This window comes from Aythya marila, assembly GCF_965140915.1.
Source record: "Aythya marila genome assembly, chromosome: 10".
NCBI lineage: Eukaryota > Metazoa > Chordata > Aves > Anseriformes > Anatidae > Aythya > Aythya marila.
The window spans coordinates 771,772-787,502 of NC_139051.1; the positions used below are offsets into that span (position 1 = coordinate 771,772).

The 15,731-nt window shown below is 58.3% G+C and overlaps 2 protein-coding genes across 2 annotated transcripts; one reads left to right on the forward strand and one right to left on the reverse strand.

Annotated features, from left to right (window-relative positions):
* Positions 1-3,483: 3,483 nt before the first annotated feature.
* Positions 3,484-8,610, forward strand: OXTR (oxytocin receptor). Its single transcript, XM_082768174.1, has 2 exons — positions 3,484-4,599; positions 7,922-8,610. The coding sequence occupies exons 1-2, from the start codon at positions 3,669-3,671 to the stop codon at positions 8,167-8,169; spliced, it is 1,179 nt and encodes a 392-aa protein (XP_082624300.1). The 5' UTR covers positions 3,484-3,668; the 3' UTR covers positions 8,170-8,610.
* A 3-nt stretch (positions 8,611-8,613) lies between these two features.
* Positions 8,614-15,476, reverse strand: CAV3 (caveolin 3). The gene is made up of 2 exons (XM_082768175.1): positions 15,030-15,476; positions 8,614-11,917 (listed from the first exon to the last, which is right to left on the reverse strand). The coding sequence occupies exons 1-2, from the start codon at positions 15,462-15,464 to the stop codon at positions 11,576-11,578; spliced, it is 777 nt and encodes a 258-aa protein (XP_082624301.1). The 5' UTR covers positions 15,465-15,476; the 3' UTR covers positions 8,614-11,575.
* Positions 15,477-15,731: the final 255 nt, after the last annotated feature.

The following is a 15,731-nucleotide window of genomic DNA, read 5'->3' on the forward strand; positions in this document are numbered from 1 at the left end:
GCTGAGGGGCACCCTGGCAGCCGTTGCTGCTGAACCCCCCGGAGGTGGAAAGCACAGCCCCAGCCGGGCTGGAAGGGACAGGGACAGGCACAGGGACAGGGACAGGCGTTCCAGGGTCAGGACGAGCACCCAACACCTGCACAGGGCTTGCAGGGAAGGCTCAAAATCGGGCAGTTTCCCTGCGGGGTGCAGCTGGCTGGGCTTCTCCGTGAGCATGAGCTGGTGTCTGGGTAGCTGCTGAAAAGCTCATTTGTTGGCCATGTGAAGGAGCAATTTCTCCTGAAAGCCTTGTCTTCTCCCTGGCACCCACAGTCAGAGCTGGGACTCTTAAAAGCTAATGGCCAGGAGGAGAGCCGTGCATGGGGAACACGACAGAGCCTGTCCCAGCTGCAGCGTGCCCAGGCTCCAGCATCTCGGGCAGCATCTCCGTGCACAGCTGTGCCGGCAGCCTCCCCAGCCAGGACAGACCTGACTGAATTCTGGCAGGCAGCGTTTGCACCTTCCCTGTGCTGCCTGGCTCAGGGCTGCCGGGTGCCCCATGGTGCTCCCAGTGCCCTCCAGTGCCCCCCGTGCTGTGCCAGGAGCAGCCCCGTGGCGGCCCGGAGCTGGCAGCCTGCAGAGGAGCAGGAACCTGCTTTATGGCTACTGAATTCATCCTCAGCCGAAGAGGTTTCATTTCATTTCTGCCCTTTGGTAAATCTTTTCAGTTGAGTAAAACAAACATGTAAGCTGCCAAATTGTAACAGCCAGAAAACAGGGTAATAGATGAGAAAATACACAGGAGAGTCAGACGTTGTATAACTGGCGAGGTGGGTGCCAAAACCCAGTGAATGATTTCTGTCTCTGAGCTGCCCAGGAGAGGAGAAAAACTTTTTTCACGGACGGAGATGCTGTCAGCCCTGGTTTCCTCGGCCAGGGAGCGGGAGCACTTTGGCTCCTCGGCAGCTGGCAAACCACTTGAAGACAAAGCTCTGTGTGAAGCTCATCCAGCCACAGCGCCGAGCAAAGCGGCTGCTGGGGAGCTGGGGGTGCGTCGGGACAGGAGAGGGCAGCCACGGGTGGTGTGTGGTGTGCTGTGTGCCCTGAGGCAGGCAGCAGCACCTGCAGTGCTCACACAATTCATCCCCTCTTTGTAATGGGGAGGGGAAGAACTGCAGCCTCCTTGCACCGGGGAGCAGGATGCTTCCTTCTGCTGCTCCTGACACAGGTCTGGCTCTGAGCTCCTTGCCCCTGGCTCAGCACCACCCATGAGGCAGGGCCAGATCCTGTGCCTCTGAGTGGGGCATGGGCAGAGAGCCTAGGCTGTAGCCAAAAGCTTCATGGGAGACTAATGAAAACCTTCCATGCCTTCACGTTTTGAATCCAAAGTTTCATCCTTGAGGAGCGTGATCCTTCACCTAAGCAGCTCGATAAGCTGCTCCTGCACTTCAAAATCAGACCAGACAGAGCGTTAGAAAAACGCAGCACTGGGATCAGTCTGGCATTGGCAAGGGGACAAACAGAACGAATCCTAGGAGAGCTCTTCCACAGTTTAGCAGTTATGATTCACTGTTGAAATAAAATGTATTCTACAGTTACACACCACTCTTTGAGGCTGCGAACGCTCCTGAGCAATGCAACTGGTGTAAGGCTGTGGTCTGCATTCAGAGCAGTTTGGTGCAGAACCCTAACTCCATGAAGCAATCAGGGTCTGTGTGGCTGTGAACGATGCCTCAGCTGGCAGTGAAGAGGAGCTGGGGCTGCTCTGTCCTAGGGCACTCACCTGAGGTGCGTGGTGCCAGCACGCCAGTGCCAGCCGGGTCCCAAGGCGACCGCAGGCTGCTGCTGGCACAGATGCACCACCTCCGAGTGCCCTGCAGGATGAAGTGAAGCCAGTGGCAAACCTCCCCTTGACTCCACTGCAGCCAGGATTTCACCCAAGGTCACTTCCTCCTACAGAGCTCTCCCGAAAAGGGCAGAACAATGAAAAAAAAGCATTGCACATGGTGAGCTGTTATCCTCAGCGATTCCCACAGCCGTTTTATTGCCTGAAGGAGGAAGAACGTGAACCCTGGAGGGAAGAACTTGCCAAAGTATTTAACATTTTTACATCTTGCATAGAGCTAAAGGTTCCCAAAAATCTTTAAAAATAACTTCAGGGATGTTTATTCAAGGCCTAAGGCTAGGCTAAGTAGAGTTTGAGATGTGGTTATCAGGGAAAAGCAGCGCAGTGGAACGAGCAGCAGCACGCTCCTTTTGCTTGGGGCTGGGTGGCTGAGGCAGCCGTGCCGGGCGGTGTGGTGCTGAAGCCACCTTTTTGGTGAAAAAGCCTGGGAATGGCTCCGGGGCTGCTGCAGGGCTCGGGAAGGTGCTGCTGAGGCGTGGGGGGGCTCTCCAGCAGTGCCCGGTGCCTGCATCCCTCGTGGGGAAGTGAGTCCAGGGGAAGCCTCCTCCCCTCTCTGAGACGTGCAGGCTGAGAGTGGCACCGATGGCAGTGACACCAAACACACCCGCGGCTTTTTCTGTAACAGAACTGCTTTGGTATTACTCTAAAACAATCTCTCTGAAAGAAAAAAAGCCTTCGGTGGCTGGCGCTGCGCTGCCTGCCCAGGGGCGCGAGTGCGAGCCTCCAGCGGGGGCCCGGAGCAACGGAGACGCGGCGAGAGCAGCGCAGAGAGCCCCTGGAGGGGGGCGGGGGGGGGCTCCGAAGGGCAATTTCTGCCGAGCCTCGGGACAATTCGCCGGCATCGGGGCCAGAAGAGCCGCGGGGGGCTCGGGGACAGCCCCGCGCCCCGTGCCCGGCTCCGGTCCCGGCCGGGCGCAGGCACCGGCGGCCGGGGGCGCCCCGCAGCCCTCGGGGGGGGGCCCGGCCGGGCCCGGCGCTGCCGCTCCCCCTCGCGGCCGCCGCTCCCAGCGCAGGCGGCGGGGTCCGGAGCCGGCCCCGGACCCGCTCCGCGCCCGCCGCTGCGGCGGGTGGGGTGGGATGGGGACGGGGATGGGGACGGGGATGGGGATGGGGATGGGAACGGGGACGGGGACAGGGATGGGATGGGGATGGGAACGGAATGGGATGGGGATGGGGACGGGGACGGGGATGGGATGGGGATGGGGACGGGGTCGGGAATGGGGACGGGGATGGAGCTTGGGCTGGGGCTGGGGCTGGGGTTGGGGTTGGGGACAGGGATGAGATGGGGATGCTGAGGGGGCCAGGCTGCTCCTCATCCCATCCCATCCCATCCCATCCCATCCCATCCCATCCCATCCCATCCCATCCCATCCCATCCCATCCCCTCCCACCCCACCCCACCTCTCTCCATCCCTCCTCACCCCTCCCATCCCACCCCTCCCACCCCCTTCCCGCCCCCCTCGGCCGGGGTCCCCCTCTCCCCGCGTGGGTGCCGGCAGCGGGACGGGGGCGCGGCTGCTCCCCGCTCCCGGTCCCCGACCCCCCCCCGGCACGCCCCGTGCCGCCGGGGGCAGGGGGCTGCGGGCACGGCGAGGGCCGGGCGGGGCGGGGGGGGTGCCCGGAGCCCCTCCTGCCCCCGCGGCCGGGGGGGGGCCGGACGGGAGCGCGGCGCGGGGGCGAGCGCCGGGGAGCGGAGCCGTGCCGGGGCCGCGCCTGCCTGCGGCCGGGAGCGGCTCGCGGGGGCTCCCTGCGCTCGCCGGGCTGGGCTCGGGCCGGGGTGGCCATGGAGAAGTTGTACCTGGCCGGGAGCAGCCTGTGGGCGGCCAACGGGTCGCTGGGGAACGGCAGCGTCCCGGCGGAGAACCAGACGGCGGGCAGGAACGGCACGGCGGACCCGCTGAAGAGGAACGAGGACATGGCCAAGGTGGAGGTGACGGTGCTCTGCCTCATCCTCTTCCTCGCCCTGACCGGCAACCTGTGCGTGCTGCTGGCCATCCACACCACCCGGCAGAAGCACTCCCGCATGTACTTCTTCATGAAGCACCTGAGCATCGCCGACCTGGTCGTGGCCATCTTCCAGGTGCTGCCCCAGCTCATCTGGGACATCACCTTCAGGTTTTACGGACCGGATTTCCTTTGCCGGCTGATCAAGTACTTGCAGGTGGTGGGGATGTTCGCCTCCACCTACATGCTCTTGCTGATGTCCCTGGACCGGTGCTTGGCCATCTGTCAGCCGCTGAGGTCCCTGCACAGGAGGGCGGACCGGGTCTCTGTCCTCCTCACCTGGCTGCTGTGCCTGCTGGTCAGCATCCCTCAGATCCACATATTTTCTCTGAGGGATGTGGGGAATGGAGTTTACGACTGTTGGGCAGACTTCATCCAGCCTTGGGGACCCAAAGCCTATGTCACCTGGATAACCCTCATGGTCTACATCATCCCTGTGCTGATGCTGAGCATCTGCTATGGCTTAATCAGCTTCAAAATCTGGCAGAACGTGAAGCTGAAGACGGCTCACGGGCCCAACGTGGGTCTGAGCTCCAACGCCCGCAGCGGGACGGCGTTTGCCAGGGTGAGCAGCACGAGGCTCATCTCCAAAGCCAAGATCCGGACGGTCAAAATGACCTTCATCATCGTGCTAGCTTTCATCGTCTGCTGGACGCCCTTTTTCTTCGTGCAGATGTGGTCTGTGTGGGACACGAACGCCCCGCAGGAAGGTACGTCCTGCCCCCCGTGCCGCTCAGTCCAGCGACCGCGGGGACACCTGGCAGCGGGCTGCGGGGGCAGCCAGAAACTCAGCTGGGTCGGGTCTCGGGGGGCTGGGAGGGGGACGGGGAGAAGTTCTGAACATGGAGAAGAAAAGGGAGGGGTGGTGGTGGCTGTACCTGGGCGAAGGCTAGCTCAGCCCGCACAAATCCAGGGTGGCTGTGGCTCTGGGGTCGGGCTGCGTGGCTGGCGGTGGCTGGGGAGGTGTCGCCGCTCCCCGAGGTGGCTGTGAGAGCTCAGCCTCCGAGCTCTGAGTTACCCACACCGGCTGCTCGCTCCTGCTCCACGCGGCAGCTCCCACAGCACAAACTGCTCGTCTCACTGCCCGACTTCTTTTCTTTTGCAGTATCGTTTTGTCCTTGCTGACTTCTTTGCTTTCAACTCTTTTGCCCTTCTTTCACCCTCTTCTTCTGCTTCCATCCTCCCAGGGACTGTGCCGCTGTTATTTTATCTCTGGTTGGAGCACGGTTCCTCCAGAACCCCCCTGATTTATGAGCAAAGGCTTTTCCTAAAGGATGTGGTGTCACTGAATTGCCATTTTTTATACTTGGTGCTGGCTGCTCCTGTCGTCACTAAGGTTGCAAGCAGAGTAAAATATATGACCCTCCTTGGGTTTGTGTGCTTGTAGCTGAGCGAGTCTGTGCTGCCTCTGCACGGAGGTGTCCCCGCACCTGAGGGGAGAGCTTACAAGAAAAACTCTGCACAGCCTTGTGAGCTAGGAAAAAGGACAAAAAAGTGCACTGGGGGACAACTCTTAGACAAAGTGCCCCAAACTCATCAGAAGCGCGGAGCCTGGGGATGCCACAGGCTGAGGGGGAGCCGCAGCTCCCTGCTGTCTGCCCCACAGCCCTGCCACGGCAGGGGCTTTGCGGCTGGGTCGCACCACGTACTCCCGTCGTGTCGTGTTGTTAGCCAGTGTCACTTACACACTCGTTAACTGGTGTCATTTACACACCTCCAGTGCAAAACCTAGTGTCCGCGGCAGCCCGTGCACATCTGTGCTCCCAGCAGCCAGAGCAGCTCTCCTGCCTGGCTCCAGCTCTCCTCGCTTTGCCTTTCTTCCCTCTCTCTGTCCCTTCCATTCCAGGTGGAGACATAAGCACAGCTCAGCTTTTTAAGCCCTCCTAGGTGCTCCAGGCAGCTATCTTTTTTTTTTTTTTTTTTTTTTTTTTTTAACCTGATTTAGGCTAGTCAAAACTTTTAGGCTAGTCAAAATTTTCAGAAGCTGGATGAATTGTGTCTCTCCCTCTGGCTGTATTTCCAGCCTGCTTCATCAGAAAGCCAAAGCTCTGCTGCTGCCGGTTCCCTCAGTGGGGCTGCTCAGGGCGATCGGGTTCATAGCCGGCGCTGCTACAGGTCGTGGCCATGCCTGCCTGTTAGTCAGACTTGCCCCTGCCTACACTGTCGAACGGGCAGTGCCACCCTTTCTGTTGCTTTGCTTTGCTGGGCAAGGAGGGCTGCAGCTTGCAGCACCCCAGGGTGCCCTCCCCAGGCCCTCCATCCTCCTGCGGGCTGTCCCAGGGGCACGAGAGCGGCTGCAGAGCCCTCGCTCTTTGCAGAAGCAGCAGGTTGCCCTGCAGCCCAGATTTTTTTTCTTTTTTTCACCAAAGCTTGGGCTGCCCTGGCTGGGCAGAATCACAGGACACTGGCGCAGAGGTGTGCCAGCAGCAGGAGGTGAGTTCAGCTGCTCCTCGTGCTGCAGGATCTACGGGCAGTGTGGGTGCTGTGCTGGACAAGACGAGGGGCAGCGAGCTCACCGGCCAGCAGCAGGGCTCTGCCACCTCTGGCTTGCTAGGAAAATTTTTAGAATCCTCCACATAGGGTGTCACAAAGAACATGCCTGGCGAGGGGAGCTGTTTATACCTGCTGCTGCGGTGTGAGCAGTGTGTGGGACCAGGGTCTGCTCCGAGGGGCTGGGGGTGCCAGCACGGCACCCCAAAATCAGACGTCCCCACCTTGGCAGGGGCAAGCGGCTCTTGAGCCACTCCTGGGGCAGCTCCCGCGATGCTCACCATGCACAGAGAGCCCCACGAAGCTCAATTTATGTGCCTCGGAGACAGGAGAGCTGAGTCAGCAACAGATGGATGATTGCTTTTTTTTTAAGTGACTTGCTGTGATGTGTCTCAGGTCTCGCACCTGGGATTTTGAAGCAATTCCCCATGGCTCTCTTTTCGCATATACTTGAAATTAAAAGCAATTGGACCAGACATCACTTGAGCAGGAATTATGCACAAGCGGGTTAAAGGTGCATTTGGAAGCCAGCACTCACTATTTGTGCTTCTCTTCTGGTTTCAGAGGTGCAAGTGGATTTTTGCAGAGGCAGACAGGCAGCGAGCACAGCCAGACCCCAGCAGTGCCCGCACTGCTCGCGCCTGCTGGCAGCACACGAGGAGGGCAGAAGCCAGGCTGGGGCGCGGGGCTGGCGCAGGGCACACCACCCCTATGGGGCTCAGCACCTGGGGCCAGCGTGGCCACCAGGCTGTGGGGCCAGCAGCCCTGCTCTGACGGGTCGGTGCCGGTCTGAGCTCTCGGCCATGGGTGGGAAACCCGGGGGGCTTTGTGCTGTGCCTGGCACCGCGCTGCCACCTTCGCCACCCCGACAGCTGGGTGTGCAGCCAGGAGCCGTTGCCAGGCTCCCAGATTTCATTATTGAAATGGAAACGGCCATCATTTCCCATGGCACAGCTTTGTACATGGAAATTAATTCGGGGAGAGGGGCAAGGAAAATGTCTCTGCTCTCAGGGGCTGGGACAGCGCTGTGCGGAGGCGTGGATGTGGCTGGGCTGGTGGCCTCCGTCCCTGCAGCTGCGTTTCGGTGGTGGGGACACCTGGGAGTGGTGCTCCTGGCAGCCCCATCAGGGGCACCCTGGGGATGTTGGGGAGGGTGGCAGAGACCCCACTGGCTCTTTATCCTGGGCCCTGCTCTCTGCCATGTCCCCCAGGAGGGCACTGCAAGCGCTGACTGCAGCAGGAGGAGCAGCGCTGCCTCTTTGCGAGGTGTTGCGGGGTTAACATCCCAGAACCAGCAGCCTGGGAGCCGAGCAGGGCAAACACAGCTCCTCTGGGAAAACCCTCAGCAGGAATTCCTTAAACACGGACTCGCTGCCTGCTGTTCATGTATCCCACCTCATCTTTACCAGTGCGGTTGCTGTGGTGTTTCTGCAGCAGGGCCGTGTGTCCCGGTGCGGGGCAGGCACCGCTATGCTGTGCCCGGTGCCCTCCCGGGGGCTCTCCCTGCCCCACAGCACCCTGATGGCTCTTTCTGCCTTGCAGCCTCTCCCTTCATCATCGCCATGCTCCTGGCCAGCCTCAACAGCTGCTGCAACCCGTGGATCTACATGCTGTACACGGGGCACCTCTTCCACGACCTGATGCGGCGCTTCCTCTGCTGCTCCACGCGCTACCTGAAGTCGCGGCCGGCGTGCGACCTGAGCGTCAGCAAGAAGAGCAACTCCTCCTCCTTCGTCCTCAGCTGCAAGAGCACGAGCCAGAGGAGCTTCACGCAGCCCCCCGCGACGTGAGGCACCGCCGGCCCGGCCCTGCTTCTCCGCCGTGCTGAGCGCCTTCAGCACGCCCCTGTAAAAAGCTGTGATTGGGACCAGAGAGGGGATTTCCGTGTAAATAGGTGTACATAGGGTCTGCGCGAGGGTGAGCATGTACAGCGTTTGTTATTTAACCGGGGCAGGAGCCAGTGGAAGACTTCTGTGCTCGGGATTTCGGTGGTGCGTGGCGCTGAGCAGCACGAACCCGGTTCCGTGTCCATTTGCCGCTGAGGCGGGTGGCTTTCCAAACTCACGAGGGGCAGGTTTTGTCCCGAGCAATCGCCAGAGTTGGGCTCACCCCGACTGAAGGGAGCCCCCTCCCCGCTCCCCTGTGCTGGGCAGGTGGCATGGCCGGGATGGAGCGGGGAGCGTGGGGCTGCGGGGTTCTGTGGGGTGGGATAGGGTGCCATGGGGTGGGATAGGGTGCCATGGGGTGCCATGGGCCGGGTGTCCCCGTGCCCACAGCTGTGCCCGGGAATGCCACCAGCAGGGCTGTGCACGTCGGGCAGTGGGAGCGAGGGAAGCAGACACGACTGTAGGATCAGGGGATGTGTGCAATAATACATTTGCTGAACGCGCTCAAAGCTTCTAAAGGGCTGGCACTGGGGATTGCATCTGGGCTCCGTGGGATTGAAAAACTCCCGCAGAGTCCCCCGAGGCCGAGCTTTTGCTTTGGGTTTACTGTAGATAGCAGTTAGTCTTTTACACCAATGCAATCTTGCTTTGTAATGCACGAGGTCATGCTTATGGCATGGATTTTTATTGCAAAGAAATACCTGTAAATAAAATTTTCTGACTGTGTCTTGATGGAAAGAGGGAGGGGAAGTGCAGAAGCATGGCAATACTGAAAAAACGAAGGGAACTGTCGGGATGCTACGCTTTAAACACAAGACCTGAGTACGCTCAGGGTAAGGATGCTTTTGTTTATAGAGCACTGCACCAAGCACTTAAGATGTGTACACCACTTTGTACGTCGCATGGAGTTAGCTGTGGCCTGGGCTCTGCAGGCTGGAGCAGCTCAGGGTGGGCTCTGTCCGGGTGGCTGGGAGGGAGCACTGAGGACAGACGCTCCCACCCTCGCTTGGATTGCTTCTCCTGTGGGCACCTGCAGGGATGGCATGCAGAAGTGAGGCCTGTGTGCACTCAGGGGTAACCTGAATTGGCCTTACGTGTTGGGAATGAGTGTGAAAAATGCATTTATCTATGTATTAGCTTTATTTTTTCACTGTCACTAACAGGTACATTTTCACCTTTTATATTCTGGCATTCCTTTGATTTTTTTCTCGTAGCTTCAAGTGACTATGACCCGGCACATTCAGTCCCGGCACATTCAGTCCCAGCACACTTCACAGACTGGTTTAAATCGTTATGAAAACAGAGTTTTTCCTCCTATGTTCATCCCCTTTCCCTTTGAGAGTCACTACCTCCTGCATGGAACAAGAAGGGGACCCTGATGTGCTTGGGCTCTTTTGAGAGCACGGGGGCTCGTTCGCACTCGCTCCTCTTTTGTTCTGTGCCCCCGCACCCTGGGATGTCCCCGGAGGGTGCCTCGGCTCTGCCTGCCCACCGCAGGGCACAGTTCGCCCCGGGGCTGCCTTCACTCTGTCAGGATAAGCTAGAGGCTTGTCACAGAAAGGGACACTGGCCACGGGGCTGACACATGCTTCAAGAGGGTCAGAGGGAGACAGAGGCGCTGACAGTGGCAGCGTGCGCTCCCTGCGCAGGGAGCCTGGAGACCACCGTGGTGGGGAGCCTGGAGGGGGCTGGTTCAGGATGTGAACTGCTAGGACAGCAACAACAAAATTAAACCGACTGTAATTCCAACATTGCTTTTTATTACTTTTATTCCTTCAAAAAGCTTTAAAAAATGCTTGTGACAAAGTGTTATTGGAAACATTATATTTTTCCCTACAAACATTTAACTATCTTTTTTCTTGTGTGTACCTCTATCCGTCTCGAGGCCTGGTGTTGCTGAGCGTCAGTGCTACGTCGCTGTGGGATAACGAAGGCCCACAGTCCCAAGTCACTGGAGGAGCACCAACAGAAAATCTGGCTCTTCCTAGCCCTTGGCATAGCACTAGCAGAGACTTCGGCTTCAAGTACTTGTTGGAAGCCAAGGAAAAAAAGCACATGAATACAACTGAGAATAATAAGTGAACAATGAGACCTCCTGGGCCCTGATTCAGCAAAGCACTTAAGGACAGAGCCAACAAAGCGCCTCACAGTTAAAACACAGCTCTGCGGAGCACGGGCCAAACAAACTGACTGACAGCCCAGGGGAGGAAACAGCCCCGAACTGCACCTTTCCCCTGTCCCCCTCTTCAGGAGCACCGTGTTGCCCCCAGGAGGCTGGGCCCCGGCCAGACACGGTCCCGTGTCCCCCACATGCCCCCCAGGAGCGCTGGCAGCCCTGGGGCACGGTGTGTGACAAACGCCCTTCTGTGGGCTGCTGTCACCTATGCCTTCCACGAGCATCCAGCCCCGGCGCTGCGCACGGCCGGGTCCCCTCCTCGGGGGGCTGTGGGATCCGTCTGCTCCCTCTGCTCCCCATGGCGAGCCCACTGCCCGCTCCATAGGCACTGTCTGTCTGCGGGGAGCACCCACACGGCTGCCCCGTGCTTGGTGCTCCCCAGGGTGTCCTGCCCGCAGGCCCAGCGCTGCCCTGTAATTCTGCAGTGAGCGCCAAACTGCCACCAGTGGCTGTGCAGCTGTCGGCAGCCCAAGCCCTTCACGTCCTCTCAGGAGGCAGACACAGCATTTCATACACTAATCAATCTGCTTTTTGAAGCTCTGCTGAAATGGGAACACACAGGGAAAAAGAGTTTTTTGTTTTTTTTTTCACTATTCTATCCATAAGCCTTTTGTGCAGCCTGATTTAATACAGAAGCTTTCACAACAACAATTATTTGCGGCAAATAATTCATATGCGAGTGTTTTTCTCAGGGTTATGCTGGAGGATGGAGACGGAGCAGGCAGGGCTGTGAGGGGCAGCTGGCGGCATGCTGGCGGCTCTGCTGCTCCCTCCCTGCTCTGCAGCTGCAGGTGGTGGCCCAGGGCCATGGTCCAGGAGATGCGGCAGTCCAGGAGGTGCTGAGGTCTGGGGGACGCTGAGGTCCAGAAGATGCTGAGGTCTGGGGGATGTTGTGGTCTGGGGGATGCTGCGGTCCTTCCTGCAGGAGCAGGGCATGATGCCAGGTTCTGCCACCACTGCTGTCTTTAGGATGGATCGAGGGGCAGCTCGGTGTGCCTCCTTCTTGGGGGAGAGTCCCGAGAGCCAGCTGTGCCGCAGGCTCCTGCGTGCTGTGCAGGTCCCCCAGGTGAGGTGGCAGCGTGGCCGAGGCGGGCACACCACGAGCAGCGCGATGGCTGGGGCAGCTCTCAAGCTCTAGGTTTCCTTCCGCAGAGCAACTCTGATGTTGCTGCAGATCTTGGAGAGCGCCTCGAAGAGTGGGTCGCAGAAGGTGTGGATGCAGAGGGAGTAGATGCGGCTGACACACTGGATCTCGATCAGGTAGCTCTTGATGCAGGGCACCACCGCCCAGATGTGGCAGAAGGAGATGAGGGCAAAGAGGAAGCCCCAGACCACGGCCAGGGGGATTCCCAGGATGGCAGAAAGCAGGCGGTAGCACCAGTACTTGCTGACGGTGAAGGTGGTGTAGCTGGTTTTCCAGACACCGTCAAAGCTGTACGTTCCCACTGGCTCAGCTATCACGTCTTCAAAATCCACCTGGGAGCAGAGAAGAGGCAGGGGGTGAGCACAGACTGCAGTGGGGGAGCAGGGAGCTGCTGCCACGTGGGGGGAGCCCAGAGGGGGCAGCGGGGTCGCAGCCCCGGAGCAGGGACAGACCCCGGTGCATCTGGATGCCGTGCCCAGGTCTGAGGGAGATGGGGCAGGGCCAGCAGCACTCACGCTGTGCACCACGCTCACAGGTGCTGGGGCCGGCCATGAGTGCTCCGAAGGGGTGATGTGCGTGGATGTGTTTACTCTGGAGGAAGCCAGAGCCCGTTCCTACCCTTTTTTAGCATTCAGGCATGGGCTGCCTGCTCGGCAGGAAGGTGGTTTGCGCTAATAAAACCCCAACAGTCCTCTTGATTTATGGTTTACTTATTTATATATTCGGATTCAAGGTACTCAATTCAGCTTGTTTGCATTCTGCCTGAAGAGAGAGAGACATCAGCTTGGCCATGCCCTTACAGGGATATGGTGTTATATGCATGCGTTGGGAGTGTCCCTGCATTACAAATATTCTTAAAAGCCTCTGAACTATGCACAGAGATCTCGTTGTGATGTAACTCATTTTTAGGGAATGCATGAGCCAAGCTATTTGTCTTGAAAAAAGCGTGACCTTTCATTGGTGAGGCTAATGTGTCTGTTTATACCTGTCTGTCAAACTGCAACATCCCTTCTGGTTTTGGAAGCACTTTGATCGTAAAATCATTCGCTATCATCTTTAATTTCCTGGGATTGGCAAGAGATGCTGGGCAAATATTGACATGGATTAGGAATTAACAGCCAGGCTGGTGGGGGCTGGTGAGCAGCATCGACTGCCCGGCTGGGCTGGCAATGAATGACAGATCTCAGCTGCCTGACTGCCTGATTAGCTAATCAGGGGATCAATTAATGAAGGGAGCAGCAGCTTATAAGGGAGGAGTCTCTTCTCCTCTGCTTTTTTTCTTCCAGTGTGTCAGAAGGGGCTCTGAGGAGAGATGGGGCAGAGAGGCTGAACTGTGAGCTGAGCCTGGGCTCTGCCCCGGTGCCTTCAGGTGGTAGCACCTGCGGGTGCTGCCTGTGTGCTCCATGGCTGTGTCCAGGGAAGGGCTTTAAGAGCTCTGCCAAGCACACTTGGCTGCTGCCCCTCTTGTAGCTGTGCTGGGGTCTCCAGCTCCTGCTGGTGCACCTCAGCGAGCAGATATGGCTCTATGGCAGGGTGAACCTTGCTGCCTGCAAGTTAGGCATTGGAATGGGCTGCCGAGGGAAGTGGCCGAGTCACCATCCCTGGAGGTCTTTAAAAGATGTTTAGATGTAGAGCTCAGTGATATGGTTTAGTGGAGGACTGGTTAGTGTTAGGTCAGAGGTTGGACTCGGTGATCTTGGAGGTCTCTTCCAACCTAGATGAATGATTCTTAGTCTGCTTTCCTGCCCTAGCCTGCCTCTGGACCTGTGAAGATTTAAGGAAGGGCATTTAAAGGCCCTTAAGTCTTTAAGGGCAGGGCATTTTCTAGTTTGCTGCTGCTTGCTGCAGAGGCTTTGCCCCTCTGAGCTGCTGCAGAGGGAGGCAGGCGAGTGGCAGTGCCCGGGGTTAAGGGCCTGGCGGTTCTGCCTCTCCCTGCCCAGCCTTATCTTTGGTGCTATTTTTAAGGTTGGAAGAATGCGAGGTGGCTGGACTGAGCACTCTGAAAGCTTCCAAAGCTGAGGAAGTATGGTGGTCACATAAGCTGGTGAGCTTCAAAATCCTCTTGGGGGTTTTGGAGCTGTGGCAGAAAAAGGCAGGGGAAGGGGTGGGATGGGGGAATGGCGTGAGGGGGTTAGGGAGGGCCTGCCGTGCCCTGACACGTCCTATTTGGGACAGCTGGTGGCATTGCAAGCAGTGAGCAGGTAGGTCTGACGGGGCATTGCTTGGCACTTGGCAATGAGCCGTGCTGGAGCCTGTCAATGTGGCGTGGGCAGCGTGGCTGATGGCAGGGCAGCTGCCCCTGGCCTGGTGCCATCCCCCCGGCTCGCTGTGACAAGGCCCTGCCCTGGGCCCCCTTCTCCAGGCTTTGCTTCTGGGGTGCCCTTTCCCAAAGCCATGATCCCATGGCCCAGCTCTGCCGTGGGGCCTGCCCATGGCCCAGTGCGAGCAGAGGCAGCGCCGGGGGTGGCACAGATGTGGGCACACACCGTGCGGGGCCGCGGGGACCGAGCCGCCGGCAGCTGTCGCGGGCACGTCTCGCCCTGCCGGAAGGTGCCCATCTATGGCTGGCACTGCCCCAGCTCATCTGGGGCACTTTAATTTGGCCATGCCCACGGTTTTAGCTGTAATAGAAAGCATTTTAATGCACAAATGCAGGCTTGCATTTCAGCAGTACGATCAAGGTCACAACTTGCTCAGAGCCTTTGTGAGCAGGCTTGGAGTCTTGTCACTCCCGGTGTCATTCACTTTGATCTCTCAAACAGTTTTAACAAAACCCTTCCCTCTCTGCCCGTCCTCCTTTGGGCCAAACTTATCTTTGGCATAATTCTAACAAATCTTATTACATGACTGACAGAGCAGTCAAGTTTCAGTGGTCAGCATTAAGGAAAGCGATTCCCTTTTCAGGGATGTGCTACTCCTTTTGATCAAAAACAGGCGAGGAGGCTGGCTGCACCCTCATGCTGCCACCCAGGAGAAACAATCTTCCAAAGAGGACAATACATGTCTAAGTGCTCTGGTACTCAGGTTGTCAACTCTTGATCATAAGTAGCTTTTTTTCCAGGGTTCACTTTAAATCAGTGATATAGGCTGAGCCTGCTTTATTTTTGGCTTTCCACTTGCTGTCACAAATGAGGGTGTCTCCATAATTTTCAAGCTGCAGCCCATGGAGTTGCACAGCATATACAAAGGATCAGGGATATTGCATTAATTGGAGCCATGCACCCCACAGGGGTGTCCAGCCAGCATCCAAATGGCCCTGGCAGCGCAGGGTGGGGGTCCTGCAGCAAGCGACCTCGCTGCCACCCGAGGTGCTGCCTCCTCTTGAGGCACGTGCACCAGTGACTTAAAGCCACGGCTGAAGTCAGGCCAGATGCAGGATGAAGATACCCATATACTTGTTGCAATAAGGAAGATGCTTCTCAAAAATAGCGCTTAAAGCCATACCTTCACAACGTCTTCATTTATCCGCTTCGGGTCTCTGTTCACCAGGTCGATCTCCTTGGTGTGTTGGTCCTTGATGATGATCCTCTCGTCCAGCTCGCTCTGCTCCTCTGCCATAGCTCCTCTGCCGCCAGGCTGGCACCCGTCGGGTGAAAAGCAGTGAAATTGGGGCTCTGCAGGGGGAGGGCCCGGGGAAGGGCAGGGTGTGGAGGCGCTGCAGCAGCTGCCCTGCAGCCCCCGCGTGCCCCTGGCTGTGCTCCAGGCTAAAATTAATGTCGCGCCGCCCCGAGCAGCCCTTAAAGGGGCTTTGCTGGGGAGAGCCCCAGCAGTGTCACTGGTCGGGGGGGGGGGGTCACACATGCTGGGGGCTGGTGGCCCCCCAGTTGCTCCTGTGGTGACCCTCAATGCTGTAAGGGTGGCCCTGGGGGTGGGTGCCATAGCCTGGCCTTGCAGGTGGGATTTTCTCCTTGCTTGGGAGAAATAATGCTCACGTGGGAGCAAAAGGCCTTGGGAGCCTGAGAGAAGCACTTGTTTATGAGGAAACGGGTGTTGTGTTAATCTGTAACTGAAGGGACTTTGGGAGACAGGAATCCTGCCTATAAATACCACCTGAAGAAGCCCTGGTCCCTGTGGGAGCCCAGGAGAAGCCTTGTGGTAACCCCTGAATGCCTTCTGGTGTGGCCTGTCCATGCAGAGGGACCTGAG

Excerpts from the sequence above, each read along its gene's own strand:
- CAV3 (XM_082768175.1), bottom strand. The coding sequence starts at position 15,464 with ATGGCACCCACCCCCAGGGCCACCCTTACAGCATTGAGGGTCACCACA. Across the intron at positions 11,918-15,029 it reads TAAATGAAGACGTTGTGAAG|GTGGATTTTGAAGACGTGAT; the intron begins GTATGGCTTTAA and ends CTCTGCTCCCAG.
- OXTR (XM_082768174.1), top strand. The coding sequence starts at position 3,669 with ATGGAGAAGTTGTACCTGGCCGGGAGCAGCCTGTGGGCGGCCAACGGG. Across the intron at positions 4,600-7,921 it reads CACGAACGCCCCGCAGGAAG|CCTCTCCCTTCATCATCGCC; the intron begins GTACGTCCTGCC and ends TCTGCCTTGCAG.